We start from the raw sequence: 12,813 nt of genomic DNA, 5'->3' as shown, positions 1-12,813 counted from the left end.
GTATACTATTTGTTTAATTGGACTTCATCCCTGAATCTTGTTCTGATGTTGATAACTATGCCAAGCCTTCCATATCCATTCGACTATCTTTGACGGGAAAATCTTCCCATGCGCTCAACCAACAAGACGCAAGCCCCCGTTTAGTACAAGAGGGAACAATGTCAAGCAGCAAACTACCCAAGGTTGCAGCTCTACGCAAGCAGCAACTTCGCCTTGAGTTGTAAGTCCGTCCATCTTATGAGACTGTCTTTCCTGCTCCCATTTATTTTGACTCCCAGTTACGTCACAGCTAATACGAACGTTCATCGACAGTGCAAGTATCAAGGTTGCTCCTCCTGTTGGGATATATGTGAGCCTCTCGCCGAGTGATCCGGCTCTATGGTCTGGAGTTCTGTTTGTTCAGAAAGGTACGATCGATTATTAGAGCAGTGTAGCCTGTCAACTCCCGAGGCTAACTTGGTCACACAGGTCCTTATGCATCCGCTATCCTACGATTCCAGATCCGATTCCCACCCTTATATCCTGACCTTCCGCCCCTTATAACATTTACTACGCCTATATTCCATCCTCTTGTTGTGCCGCTGACCACTCAAACATACTCAAACCGGCCGTCAGATTTGGATTCTGTGACGGGAACAGTTGAAGAGCAGTTACCACCTGGTGGATTTAGCTTAAGGCACGGGTTCCCTCATTGGTTTGCGAGAGCGAGAAAAGAGAGCACAGTCAACTCTACTGTGTCGTCGCGGAGCACTAGTGGCCAGAACAATGGCATACATACGGAGCAGGAAAACGGCCAAGAACAGACGGAACGCGGCATAGATGAAATTGCTACAAGAATTTCGCATATTCCCAGCAATATACGTGGCTCGAAGAAGCCTGGTAACACTGATGTTACTGCTCTTGACCTACTGGAGTATATTCGCTCGACTTTTGACGACGAAACTGTTTTGGATTCAATCCCATTAGAAGCTACAGGGTATCCAAATGCATGGCATGCGTGGTGTGCGCATCGCCGTCAGCCACGAAATACCTCCTCAGCCGAGCGTCGATCCAGCAAGGATGGAGGAGCCAGCCCTTCTCCGACGCCTGGGCGCACCTTAAGCCCGGATAGTAACTTACGGAGAAGTAGCCCGCAGGCCCGTTCACCTGGAGAGTGGAATTGGGAAGGTGTTTGGCTGAAGAGAGTGAAGGAGAATATACATCATAGCTTCTTAGAATCTGTTCTCTTTGGCAGTTCATCTCGGGCTGGAAGTGCAGGAGATGACATGGTAAGGGAACTGTGTTTCATACATGTTTTAGACGGTCCTCCCTCTGACTTGGTTACTGACACTACAATTTACAGATCCGATTTCAGAAGTTAGATCACAATGTTCTGACAAAGATCAAGGAAGATATTCTTGCGCTCCAAGAAGAGCAGGTTGAAACCGTGCCCTCGGCTTAACCTTTCTTTTGATACCCAATATACGCCTGCTTTCACTTTATATATTAATATATCACTTGTTTCCTCTCTGCCCTCCTAGAGCTTTGCTTTATTTGGCCCTGTTCTAGCTTCCAAGACCCGTGGATTCCGAAATTTATGTCTTGACCTGCGCCTTCCAGCTCTCTCGAGCGTAGCATCCTTTTTGGAGAAGAAGACACATATATATCTCTGTTGGAAATAAATACTCCCGTTGACCTTGGGCTGTATTATTGTATAATAATATGATTTTTGAAATTTGCCCTGTCGTGATTTCATCTTGACTGCGATATATAGAACAAAAGCCCAACTAACCCCCTGGCCCCTTCTGTCACACTGTCCAGAAAATATGTTTTATGAGCGAATGGCCGTACCATATCCGAGATGCAGCTAGCCAGACGAAGCGAGAGAGACAGGACACTTATCATAATTGGCCTAGTGTTTGTGCCCATCATCCTCCTATTCGCAATTTTTGCTGGCGCCCTGGCTTGTGCCGAGTACTGGAGCCTTCGAAACGACCGTCGCCGTGTTCGACGTCGACACAAAAGGAGTCGATCTGATCCTCCATGGTCCTTTGATTCGACTAAGCAAAGTGATTCCAGTGATTACTCAGATCTATATCAAAACGCAGTAGAACTAAAGGAGCACGTCTAAGAGGGAGGGTTGAAGACCTACTGTCAAGAGAATACCGAAAAGAAGGATATTCGGTTTCCAGCCCTTTGAACAGTTGACTTAGGGCCGTTTTGCGTTTATTGATTAACACTTCGCGTGACGGTAACTGGAGACGCGTTGTGAGCTATGGAGTCCACGCACAGCTTAACAAACACGCCGACTCCCAAGCCCCTGAATATTCCAAAAAGTCTCCAAAGGAGTGAAAACATTTCATCTACAGTCAGGAAAAACGCCTGTTCGCCTTCTTTTATACCAAGGAGACGCTGTTCTCACGTTGTTCACACTCCCGTTCCTCTATCAACTACCCAACTCCCGGTGAAGAGCATCAAATCTAAAGCTACAAAACCGAACCGCCATCCACCTAAATCTACCCTACTGCTTAAAGGGAACATGGACCGCCCCAATACTGTATGTCGGTAATTCTGGTTCTTTCGTGTTATACGTGTTACTAATACTGCTCTTGTTGATTAGGGGAAAAGAGGCTGCGATGGTAGGATATCATCAGGAGAACGACAGCCAATTCCCAAGGGAGAAAATATCTTATCTCGCGCCATTCATGCACTCGATTTCAGAAGCCGTGAATGTAGTGGGAATGAACCCGATGATATTGCTAGAGGACATGGAATCAGGCTGCCGTCTCTACAAAAAACAGCAAGAAAGGAGTCTGATCCGAACATCAGCAGGCACGCAAAGATAGCCACTGAGATTAAAGCCTACAACGGGCTTTATGAGAAAGCTCAGCCTAACAAACATCAGATTCCACCCTACATTGATGACTACCTACAGGTTGCTAAAGCCAACGAAATTCACACCCCCTTCTCTCGAAATCCTCAGCATATTCAAATAACGTCGGCCGACATGAGTCTTACTGTTAACGCTGTTAAGTCGAGCCATGTGCAGGATGGATCAACTTGGATAACTGCTGTGGTTTCAGCTAGTATCGATGATTCTATGGGTGGAATGGATATAAACGGACGGCCCAGTGCAGATATCCCACTAGACATAATGATACTAGTTGATAATTCGTAAGTCCCCCTATGATGCGTGTTAACTTTCTGCCTCCTTCTCAACTAATGAACCCTATTAGAGCAAGAGTTACCGAAGACTTGTTGAAGGCCGCTTGCAGAAACGCGTTTCGGCTTGCCTCCGCCCTGGATATACTCATAGACAGAATAGCCATATGTTGCATATCTCCCGACCCTACGCAGAGCCTTAACATTCTAATGCCACTTTCCACATACAGTCTGGACACTGCTCGTATTCTTTTTCGGTCCCTGCCGGCTTTTCAGCTCCCGCATGGAGAGTCCAGTCGGTCTCGTTTTGCTGGAGCTATTAAAGAGGCGTCCAATTATCTGATTCGCCATTCCAGTCGAGGAGCCTTATGCCACATGTTCCTCGTCACTGCAGGGTCGACTGTACTCATTCCCGGTGACTGTAATGGGGATAAGTTACGCTACCATACCATCTCCCCTGAAAATGCAATGATGATTCGCAGTCAACAATCGCTAGAAGGATGGCATATTGGAACTAGCTTTGACAACGAAGAGTGCAACCTTATCGCTTCTACTTTTAAGGAAAAATTACAATTTGTTATTAAACACCTTAGGGTAGGGGTGGATTCTGGGTATTTAAACGATCTTTCTTTGCGGCTTGAAGCAGGACCCGGCTCGCATATTGAGGCCATTCTTGGAGACATAACGCGGGACACACTCCGTCTAGGTGAATCATGGGCCATATTGGTTAAAATAAAACCTACACCAGGGCTGGAAAATGCTATTGGAGGCGGCCCTGCTCCCCGTTTTGGCGATGACGAACCATACACCCCGAGCGAATCAACCGTGGATAGGATGATTGATCAGCTCCAAGGGATGCTTAAGCCAGGTGTTTACACTACTGAATCCGAATATTACATATCTGCAACACTAGAATACAAGCATTCAGCGCTTTCCGATAATACTGTTATTATGACGAAAGGGAAATGCATAATTCCATCATTCCATAGAACAGTTACCTGGGATGATGATGTGAAATCACCAACACCTCGGGACAATTCAAGAATTGTGCATCGCCAGTACTTAAAATCCCCGTGTGATAACGAAATGATTCGAGTGAAGAAACGGCAACAAATTGTTAGTAAGACCAATGGATATGGTCTCCAGCGAAAGAGTTTTGGAAAAGAAAATTCGGCTCCCCCCTTGAGCCTTGGGGGAAATCATCTAGTATACAGGGACACATCGCCGTTTGGGAGCATGAATCCATACAACAATATTTGCAAACGCGATGACTTTCTGCTGGCACAACAATCCCTGGACGGAATTCCTGAATATGGTCAATTCTCGCACTCTTCTGCTCAAATGAACTAATTGGTATTGATTGGTATTGATTGGAACAGTTATGTCAGTGTTGGTATTATGAAAATAGGGTTAAGAGTAATGATATTGCTCTGACACTTTCTAGTTACAATGATTCAGAGACGTTTGTGATGCGATACAAAATTCAGTCTGTGCGTTGCATTTTTGCAGCTAATAGTTAAGAATATATACTTAACGGTTTTAACTCGATTCATAGCCCCTAATTCTCACAGGATATGGCCTAGAGTTCCTTATTGGTATCGTTCTCATCCCAAATTGGCTCACCATTATCGTCGAATTTGGCCCACTGGAAAAAAGAACAAGACTGTTTGCCTGGCGCATAACTAGAGTAACACATCCACATGTATTTCCCTCGGGTTTCTTTCCTCCGCTGTACGCACCGTAGTACACACGGCATATTACATCGACACCGGGGAGTCTTCTTCGGATGTAGAGAGTCTCTATACCACCTATACGTGATATTAATGCGTTTGTTACCCGATATAGGATGAGGTGAGATAGTTTGCGCTGGAGCAATACTATGCTTCCATTCCTCTTGAGTCTCAGCATGCATCACCAGAAGAGAGTTGTGCGGCAGGTGAATTGAGATTTGGCCCTGTATATCGGCTCGGGAAAGATTAGACTTTGACATTCTCTCTCTGCCAGTGGCTGAACTGGGGTTATGGCTCTGATCAGCATTTCCATTATTATCTTTATCATCATCCCCATCCTCCTCATCATCAGGGGGAACGATTCTTCGCACCCGAAACTCCCTTGCTACACCGAGACTTAGGCTACCAATCACTGCTCTGGGGCCCAAGTACGTTAATTCATCAGAGTGATATCCCACGCTCTCCGCAGGGCCATCATAACAATTAACAAATGCCGCATTGGGCTCCCACTCCTTGGGAGACTGATACTTTAGCCTTTTCCCATTAGGATAATAGGACTTAACCCGCTTCTCTATCTCCTGGTTCACGGCGGTCTTGACGATAGCTGAAACTCTCTGTAGCTCTGGTGTGACTTTGCGAACGTCATTTCGGAGACTCCCATAGTATGAATATTGAGATTGCTGTTCTTTCTGTTCCTCTTCGGTCATAACGTAGAATCCAGCGGAGTGAGGACTTGATACAACATTGTCGAAAATTTGAAACTTTTGCCGATGGAAAGTTCGCGATTCCTCGAGGAGCTCTTTCAACAGTGCTGTAGCATCGGACGGGGAGAGAAAATTATGTATCACTGTACAGGATGTGTACCGTGATATGTCGTCTGGCGAATAGAGGTAAAGCGTTTTGCCTTTACGAGTTGGAAGTAAACCGGGTATACGGGTATCCTGATCAGAATTGAGCCGTATATTATAGGACGGCAGAGAGCTTTGTATAGAGGCGGGGTTGCTGGCTACATGTTTAGCTTTCTTTCTTGCCATTCCATGTTCCAGGAGTGATGTCGTAGTAGATTCGATAGATCCATCATTCGCAATGAGAAGGTCAAGTAATTCTCCCGGTATCACGTCTGGAAAAATGGACGCAAGTTTAGCAAGCTTTATGTCTGTTGAGTCTTCTTCATCATCAAACTTTCCGGTGGTGAAGTTTCCAGCAGTGTGTATGTTCCCTGAGCTTCTGCTAGCAACCGCAGGCGGAGTTCTTTGGCGTTTCCTTATAATGAACTTATCCATCTTGGTCTAACCAAAACTCCAGAGGCGGCTGGAACCCATCTTCTTTATATAGACTCGGTGACTCAGCTCCTCGCTCTCGTATTAATAATTAGGAACTTGAGAGGCCGAGTCCAAGATAATTGAGGATGAACAGGCTGCCCAACGCGTGACGGGTGGACGGGTTCATTATATAGACGGATTCTACAGTCTGACTCTTTCGATAGGTAATAAAAGGGGAGGAAATGAAAAGCGGAAGTCGTTACTTTTTTCTCGACAAGGCAGATAATTAGTCATTAGGCATGTCAGTTTGGCTGACCAATGAACCAATAAGAAGAAGCAACGATTATATAAGCGGGCTGACCTCCATCTGCCTCTTTTTTAACAACAATATCAGTGAAGAAACCCAAAGCAACTGTTAATCTCGTCCATTTTGTCCTCGTGGGATTTATCTCTTTTGTACAACTCTAATGACTGCACTGAGCGAACTTGTCTCTACGGCAATCTCTTGTATATCAGCGCCGGATCCTAATGACCCTATTCTGGAATGCTACGATCACGATATTGAGCAACTAAAATCTGCTCTTTTGGATACCCCTGACAGTTCTCTTCAACTTGCTGATGCAAGGCTACGAGTATTTCCATTTAAGGACGTGAAAGATTGCTGGCGGCGGCTATATACCGATGCCAGCCTCGTCAAAGCATGCAAGCTACTGCAGAAGCATATTCCATACAATGATAAGGGGACATCAGTCAGCGGGGGATTGATAAGTACTACGCTGAAAGAACCCCTGGATCGAGAATTTGGCAACAGAGACGGTGAATCCACGAGTATAGATTATTCCACTGATCCTTCATGGGTGTCAAAAGTTATTCATATCTTGGACAAAGCCTTGATAATGTCTGGTGCTCCCCGCCGTACTAGGCAAATAGAAGACATTCTATCTACATTACAAAACAGCCTTGACTTAGACTATGATACTTCATTTGCCTCATTCATATCACACGGCCAAACGGACATTACACACAAACTTTCATCTCCACCAACAAAGAGACAAAAAGTAGACAAAAACTATAGCTTATTCCCTTTAGACTCTGTTCCCGAACCTGTTATAGAGCACCCGGTTCCTCGAACTGCAGCTCTTACATTCGAAGAGTTTACGGAGCACATATGGAGCATCCGGACACCAGTGGTCATTACCAATGCGATAGATCACTGGCCGGCCTTGTCTTCACGACCATGGTCAGCATCCAATTATTGGGCAAAACGGACTTTTGGTGGAAAGAGGTTAGTTCCTGTCGAAGTTGGGAGGTCTTACACTGACGAAGGCTGGGGGCAACGAATCATCCCGTTTGTCGAATTTGCAAGAGACTACATATGGCGCGCTTCAGGGCAGAGTGATACTTGTGCGGCGACAGGGCAGCAAACTCAGACTGGATATATGGCCCAACACGATCTTCTAACCCAAATTCCAGCGCTGAGGGAAGACATTTGTATTCCGGACTATTGCTATGCTGAGCCCCCTGGACCTGAGCCAGGTACGCCCCTATACAAGAAGGTACAACAAGCAAATAAGAAGGAAGGCCAATTGTTAGGAGGGATAGAACCAGGGGTGAAATCTGAAGGGGCAGCAAAGGAAGTTACGAATAATGAATCAGCCGTTAAAACCCATGGCAGCGAGAATGATGAAGATGGACTTAGCGATAATTTCGCACCGGCTGCTCCCATAATGAACATGTGGATAGGGCCTTCATGGACGATATCCCCTTTACATCATGATCCGTATCATAACATTCTAGCTCAAGTAGTTGGTGCAAAGTATATCCGCCTTTACTCCCCCCATACGCCAGCCAGTCAGATATACCCTCGCGGAAAGGAGGTCGTCAACCATAAATCCTTGGCCGCAGACATGAAAGGAGAATCAGGCCAGGAGCAGATTGATATGTCAAACACATCTCAAGTTGACATCTCAGCCATCGAACTATCCCCTGCGGAATTCGAAACGTGGGATAGCCTTTGGCCAGGCTTCTTTGAAGCTGAGTATATGGAAACAGTGCTGAGAGAGGGTGAATGCCTATACATCCCTGTGGGCTGGTGGCATTATGTTCGAGGATTACAGGCTGGAATTAGCGTTAGCTTCTGGTGGAATTGATAATTAACCAAGAATTTACCATTCCAACGTGATTTGCTATCATCCATCGTATTTGCGCTGGGCCAGAAGTCATTATAATATTACCATCTTCCACCTCCAGGCCAAGTACAGTATTTCCTGCCATAACTTTCCCAACATGGCATGCCAAAAAGTTTATGTCTTTTGGTTTTGGGAAGCCATTCTTAGACAGATGGACTTTGCTAACACCAGGCTACTAGATCGTGAAGTCAACTTTAGCCGTAAACGGATACACCAAGTCCCACTGCTTCAATGTGAACTTGGCTGTCACCAAAGAGATGCACATCGCTAGTAGACGATTGAAGGAAGGCCTAAGAGAACTGCTATCGTCGAAAGATGGACTCTCTCCTTGCTGAGGCCGGGGTTTTTATGGTGTAGAAGTGACGGATAGGTTATCATCTTGCCGAACACTTCCTCCCGACCTCAATGAACAATATATATTGCAACGGCAAAGCGCCCTAAGAAGATGGTAAATAAATAGAGCCGATTCTCCAATATTGTATCCTGTTTCTTTTTCAAGTCATCTTCTCTGTCATATAATAACAATCACACATATGATGTGAGTTATGCTCGAAATAAAATATACTCCTTCTAACTATTCTTTCAGTTCGTATATCAGCGTCTGGCATTCATTCTCAAGGCTTTCTGGCTGATTGCATTGGGTACTGCTGGCTTTCTCCGTCGTCCTCCTGGTCCTCATACTCCTCAAAATCCAAATCACCATGAAGAGTACCGGCAGCATAGAATGGCAAGTGATTGTTGTCATATAGTCTTCAAGTTCCTGGCAATGGTAAACTGTGGTCTGGCTAATATAAGTTGTTTCTAGAACCCCACAATGTGCTTCCCCTCAGAATTCAAGTCATCATCGGGATATTATATGGGTAAAAGGCAAGTGATTAATTTCTAACTCCTGGGCAATGATGAATTGTTCGTTATTACGATGCCGGCCTCTGGCTGACAAACCTCGCCTATCATATAGAACCCCTCAGAATTCAAGTCATCATAGGGATATGGTAAGGATAAAAGGGCAAGTGATTAGAGTCTAACCTTCTAAGCTCCCAGCAGTGATGTATTGTTACGACTATGTTGCCCGCCCAACCTCTGGCTGGCAAACTTGAAATAGGCCGCCCCTCAGAATCCGAATCATCATAGGGGATAGAGCAGGAAATCAATGACGTGATTTATCTCTACACTTTCGTGTCTCCCGGCCGTGATAAATGCGTGGTAACATAATTGCAGCCATTGGATGGCGGGCCCTGCATCCAGGAACATGTAATATGCTGGCCCCTCAGAATACAAATCATCATAGGGAATAGAGCAGGGTATCAGTGAAGAGGTGTTTATGAGAGCAGTATGCAAGACATAGAGTGAATGGGTTATCAAATAGGATAGGGAATAAATCGAAGAACTAACTCATAAATCAATGGACACAATGGCGCGATATGAACGTAATATGCTTCTACCTGGTCTTCTCACAATTTCGGGTATTTAACTAGTTAGCGTATGTGCTTGGTCAGTTGTCAATCTCTGCATGCACATCCTTTGATGCCTTCCCATATGCGACGAGATGTATAGCCTGCTTTATGGCTTGGGGTTAGCTCAGCATCGTCTGCATCAATATTTCTGGGATCGTCACCGTTGCACTAGAAAATTAACACTCATTTCCTTTTGCGTCTGTATACGTTTAGGAGATGGTAAATTTATGATATGTAAATGCGTTTCTTGCGGAGATACGATAGAAGTTGGTAACGATAGCTTATATATAGTTAAGTATTTTCTCTTTGTTGCGTCATTGACTATTTAACTTATAGATCCGAACTGATCCGCCGGGCAGTCTGGAGAATGTTAATGGGAAGAGCAAGATGGTTATTAGTTAAGAAGGTTGTTTTTCCTCCATTAAGAGTATTGGCTGTCTGTTAGTGCGCAATACACAGCAAAGTGGCCGAGAGAGATTTATGGCTAGGGTAGCCGTGTACATCATTAGCTAACTAGTTCTTCTCTAGACATATAGGTCGTGAACATGGCAACGAGTGTAGAGCATACTAGAGGGCTTATAAGTGCGTCAAGTGTGCGGACATAGGTTCTTTGCATGTTGTTTACGTGGACTTTTGAGAATTTGATAGTAACCATTCCCAGTATTAGGACCTAGATGCATCTACACCTTTGTAGATCCATTTGTTGCAAAAGTTAGCAAAGCCAGCTATCTCTCCGGATCCCTACTTGGCCGGCAGGGCGTGTCGTTAACATGATGGCAGTCATCAAAAAAGGAATGGAGAAATTTTTTCACTTGAAGATATTTCCATGCCTTCAATCGTTATATTCTAAGAGTAAGGTCGGATTATTTGATGATTGATTAACCCGGCCAAAGTACCGTGCTTAACTTCTATATATAGCATATACCAAGAATTCGCCTTGCTACTGGGTACCCATGACTCCATGGGTCAGTATAATACTGTGAACGATAGATGTAAGTATCTATAGTCAGCAAAGATTTCCACGTGAAGCTCATGCACGAAGACTCCGTGGCCATGTAACCTAACACAAGAACATGGCACCCTGCATTCATCTCCATGTCCTGAAAGCCTCCAATTAAAAACAGGTAAGAGTACATTACTCTGTTCAATGGTCTGCTCTGAAATAGCTCAGGTTTGAGAGTATAATTAGGTACATGTACTTTCGTTTCAGACGGACCCGGGTTTGCTAGCCAAATATCCTCTCGGTTCGCATTTCCGAAATCGGGGGTTGCTGAAGGCGCTTAGATGTATATATTGAGCGGTTATGTAGTTGTTAGGTGCCATCAACCTGGCTGGCAAGGGGAGGAAACGCCACCGTTTAGAGCTAAATGAGCGCACGAGCGTACAGGGACATCATACGTCTCTGGACATCGTTTGTTTCCATAAGGCTGATCAGCATGATAGTTTCCGTCAGAAAGGGTTCGGAATTCGTCGTCCGCGCTTGGGAGAGGGTTAATATTTATATCGAACCATTTATGTAAATTTTTACCCCTCTTTGGATAGATCAGCGATGCGTTGGGTTGAAGGCAGCCAGGGCCCTCAATAGTTAAGGAGCCTTTCACGAATCGAATAGAGGGATGCCCAGACGGCAGCTCCGTTTCTTCAAGGTTTTTGCGGCCTAGGGTCAGCCTGGGTCGTGGGACCATCTTGATCCACGAGCAGGTTCAGATTAGAGGTGCAATGCCTGTACCACCGGGCTGACTCTATGGTAGACGTATTCCAACTAATCGCTTGGCTCCTGCATAGCCTAAGCTAGAGAGGACGTAGGCGTTAAAAGGTGGCAGTTAGTATGGAGTAAACGGGGGTCCTTCTGGAAAACATAATATTAGTGTATCCCCAAACATGTGCGGAGTACTAATGTATGATATTAATTGTCGATAATTATAGAAAAAAAAGAAAAAAAGTTGATCTGATAATAATAAGGTGTATTATGTAATCCACCGAAAGGGGCAATCTTGGACATCCACAGAAGAAGCACAAACCAACTTCAGATTCTCACAAGATGGCGATCTGTACATCAATGCTCGTCGATACGGTCAGCTTTGCCACCCAGCAGCCGTCGCGATCTGTGCTGGAGCTCGATATTGAGCATATACGTATTGATAGAAATAAACAACGTTTGCAGCACTTTGCTGTCAGCCTGAGCCAGCCCGGACTTCGGGGACCCGCAAACACGATTTACACCAATAGCTTGAGACCAAGGCCGGTGATGTGAAGCAGCCTGTCATGGAACATTATCCAAAGTAGGTATGTCCACGCAGAAGAGCCGGGCTGATTGGCGCTGTCATGTCTGCAGAGCTAGTGGTCCGGGGATCTGAGGATGAGAAAGCAGGTCCAAACGTCCAAGAGACGCCGCACACGAAAGTAAGTGTATTTGCGGAGTCCTGCGCGGATAATGACGTTATAAACCTATCTCTTCCTGGGCCAAGACCTAACCTTGTCGTGTAGGCTGTTCTTCCGGCGAATCAGGCCAAAGGGGCTTCGCTCGAACCTGAGGCGGAGAACGTAACGAGTAAGCGTCAGATAACCTATTCTGTCCATGGGATATGTAAGGCCTTGAAACGGTTGTGTCTCACCCCCTTTTAAACAGCATATATTTACGTACTTAATCTGAATCTGGTCAATGGTATGAGAAGCATCAGAAAAAGCTTGGCTGGTTATTTATAGCTTCTCTGAAAGGTTGATCGCAGGTCGTTTAGTTACGCCGGCCGGAAATTGGTGCCGGTTGTCAAGACTCTGCTTATGCATCTCCGAACCTTCAGTTTGTCGGTCGGTGTACATAGTAGGAGACACGTGTGTGGGATCTTGACTGATGATTCTCCATCTCCACAACTTCCTAAGAACGGATAATGTTGGGAAGAGGCCGGCATGAGCAGCGTCGGATATCTCAACCGGTGCTGGAGTCGAGCATATTCTAAACAACCAAAGGGAAAGCTATCGATCTACTATGTACAATCCAGGGAATCTGTTGATTCTGGGACGGACGGCTCTCGTATAC

General features: G+C 45.4%; 5 protein-coding genes across 5 annotated transcripts; 3 read left to right on the top strand and 2 right to left on the bottom strand.

Annotated features, from left to right (window-relative positions):
• Positions 1-158: 158 nt before the first annotated feature.
• On the top strand, positions 159-1,441 carry MCYG_00403 (conserved hypothetical protein; the record flags this gene model as incomplete). The annotated part of the gene is made up of 4 exons (XM_002850253.1): positions 159-220; positions 313-407; positions 469-1,268; positions 1,343-1,441. The coding sequence occupies 4 exons, from the start codon at positions 159-161 to the stop codon at positions 1,439-1,441; spliced, it is 1,056 nt and encodes a 351-aa protein (XP_002850299.1).
• Positions 1,442-2,254: 813 nt separating this feature from the next.
• On the top strand, positions 2,255-4,491 carry MCYG_00402 (conserved hypothetical protein; the record flags this gene model as incomplete). Its single annotated transcript, XM_002850252.1, has 3 exons — positions 2,255-2,536; positions 2,600-3,153; positions 3,216-4,491. The coding sequence occupies 3 exons, from the start codon at positions 2,255-2,257 to the stop codon at positions 4,489-4,491; spliced, it is 2,112 nt and encodes a 703-aa protein (XP_002850298.1).
• Positions 4,492-4,720: 229 nt separating this feature from the next.
• Positions 4,721-6,154, bottom strand: MCYG_00401 (GRF zinc finger domain-containing protein; the record flags this gene model as incomplete). Its single annotated transcript, XM_002850251.1, has 1 exon — positions 4,721-6,154. One exon carries the CDS (start codon positions 6,152-6,154, stop codon positions 4,721-4,723), a length of 1,434 nt encoding a protein of 477 aa, XP_002850297.1.
• A 446-nt stretch (positions 6,155-6,600) lies between these two features.
• On the top strand, positions 6,601-8,283 carry MCYG_00400 (jumonji domain containing 5; the record flags this gene model as incomplete). The annotated part of the gene is made up of 1 exon (XM_002850250.1): positions 6,601-8,283. One exon carries the CDS (start codon positions 6,601-6,603, stop codon positions 8,281-8,283), a length of 1,683 nt encoding a protein of 560 aa, XP_002850296.1.
• Positions 8,284-11,098: 2,815 nt separating this feature from the next.
• On the bottom strand, positions 11,099-11,461 carry MCYG_00399 (uncharacterized protein; the record flags this gene model as incomplete). Its single annotated transcript, XM_002850249.1, has 1 exon — positions 11,099-11,461. One exon carries the CDS (start codon positions 11,459-11,461, stop codon positions 11,099-11,101), a length of 363 nt encoding a protein of 120 aa, XP_002850295.1.
• Between the last annotated feature and the right edge of the window lie 1,352 nt (positions 11,462-12,813).

The sequence above is a fragment of the Microsporum canis genome, genomic scaffold (genome assembly GCF_000151145.1).
Source record: "Microsporum canis CBS 113480 supercont1.1 genomic scaffold, whole genome shotgun sequence".
Lineage (NCBI taxonomy): Eukaryota > Fungi > Ascomycota > Eurotiomycetes > Onygenales > Arthrodermataceae > Microsporum > Microsporum canis.
This window is presented reverse-complemented; position numbering and strand designations above follow the sequence as displayed.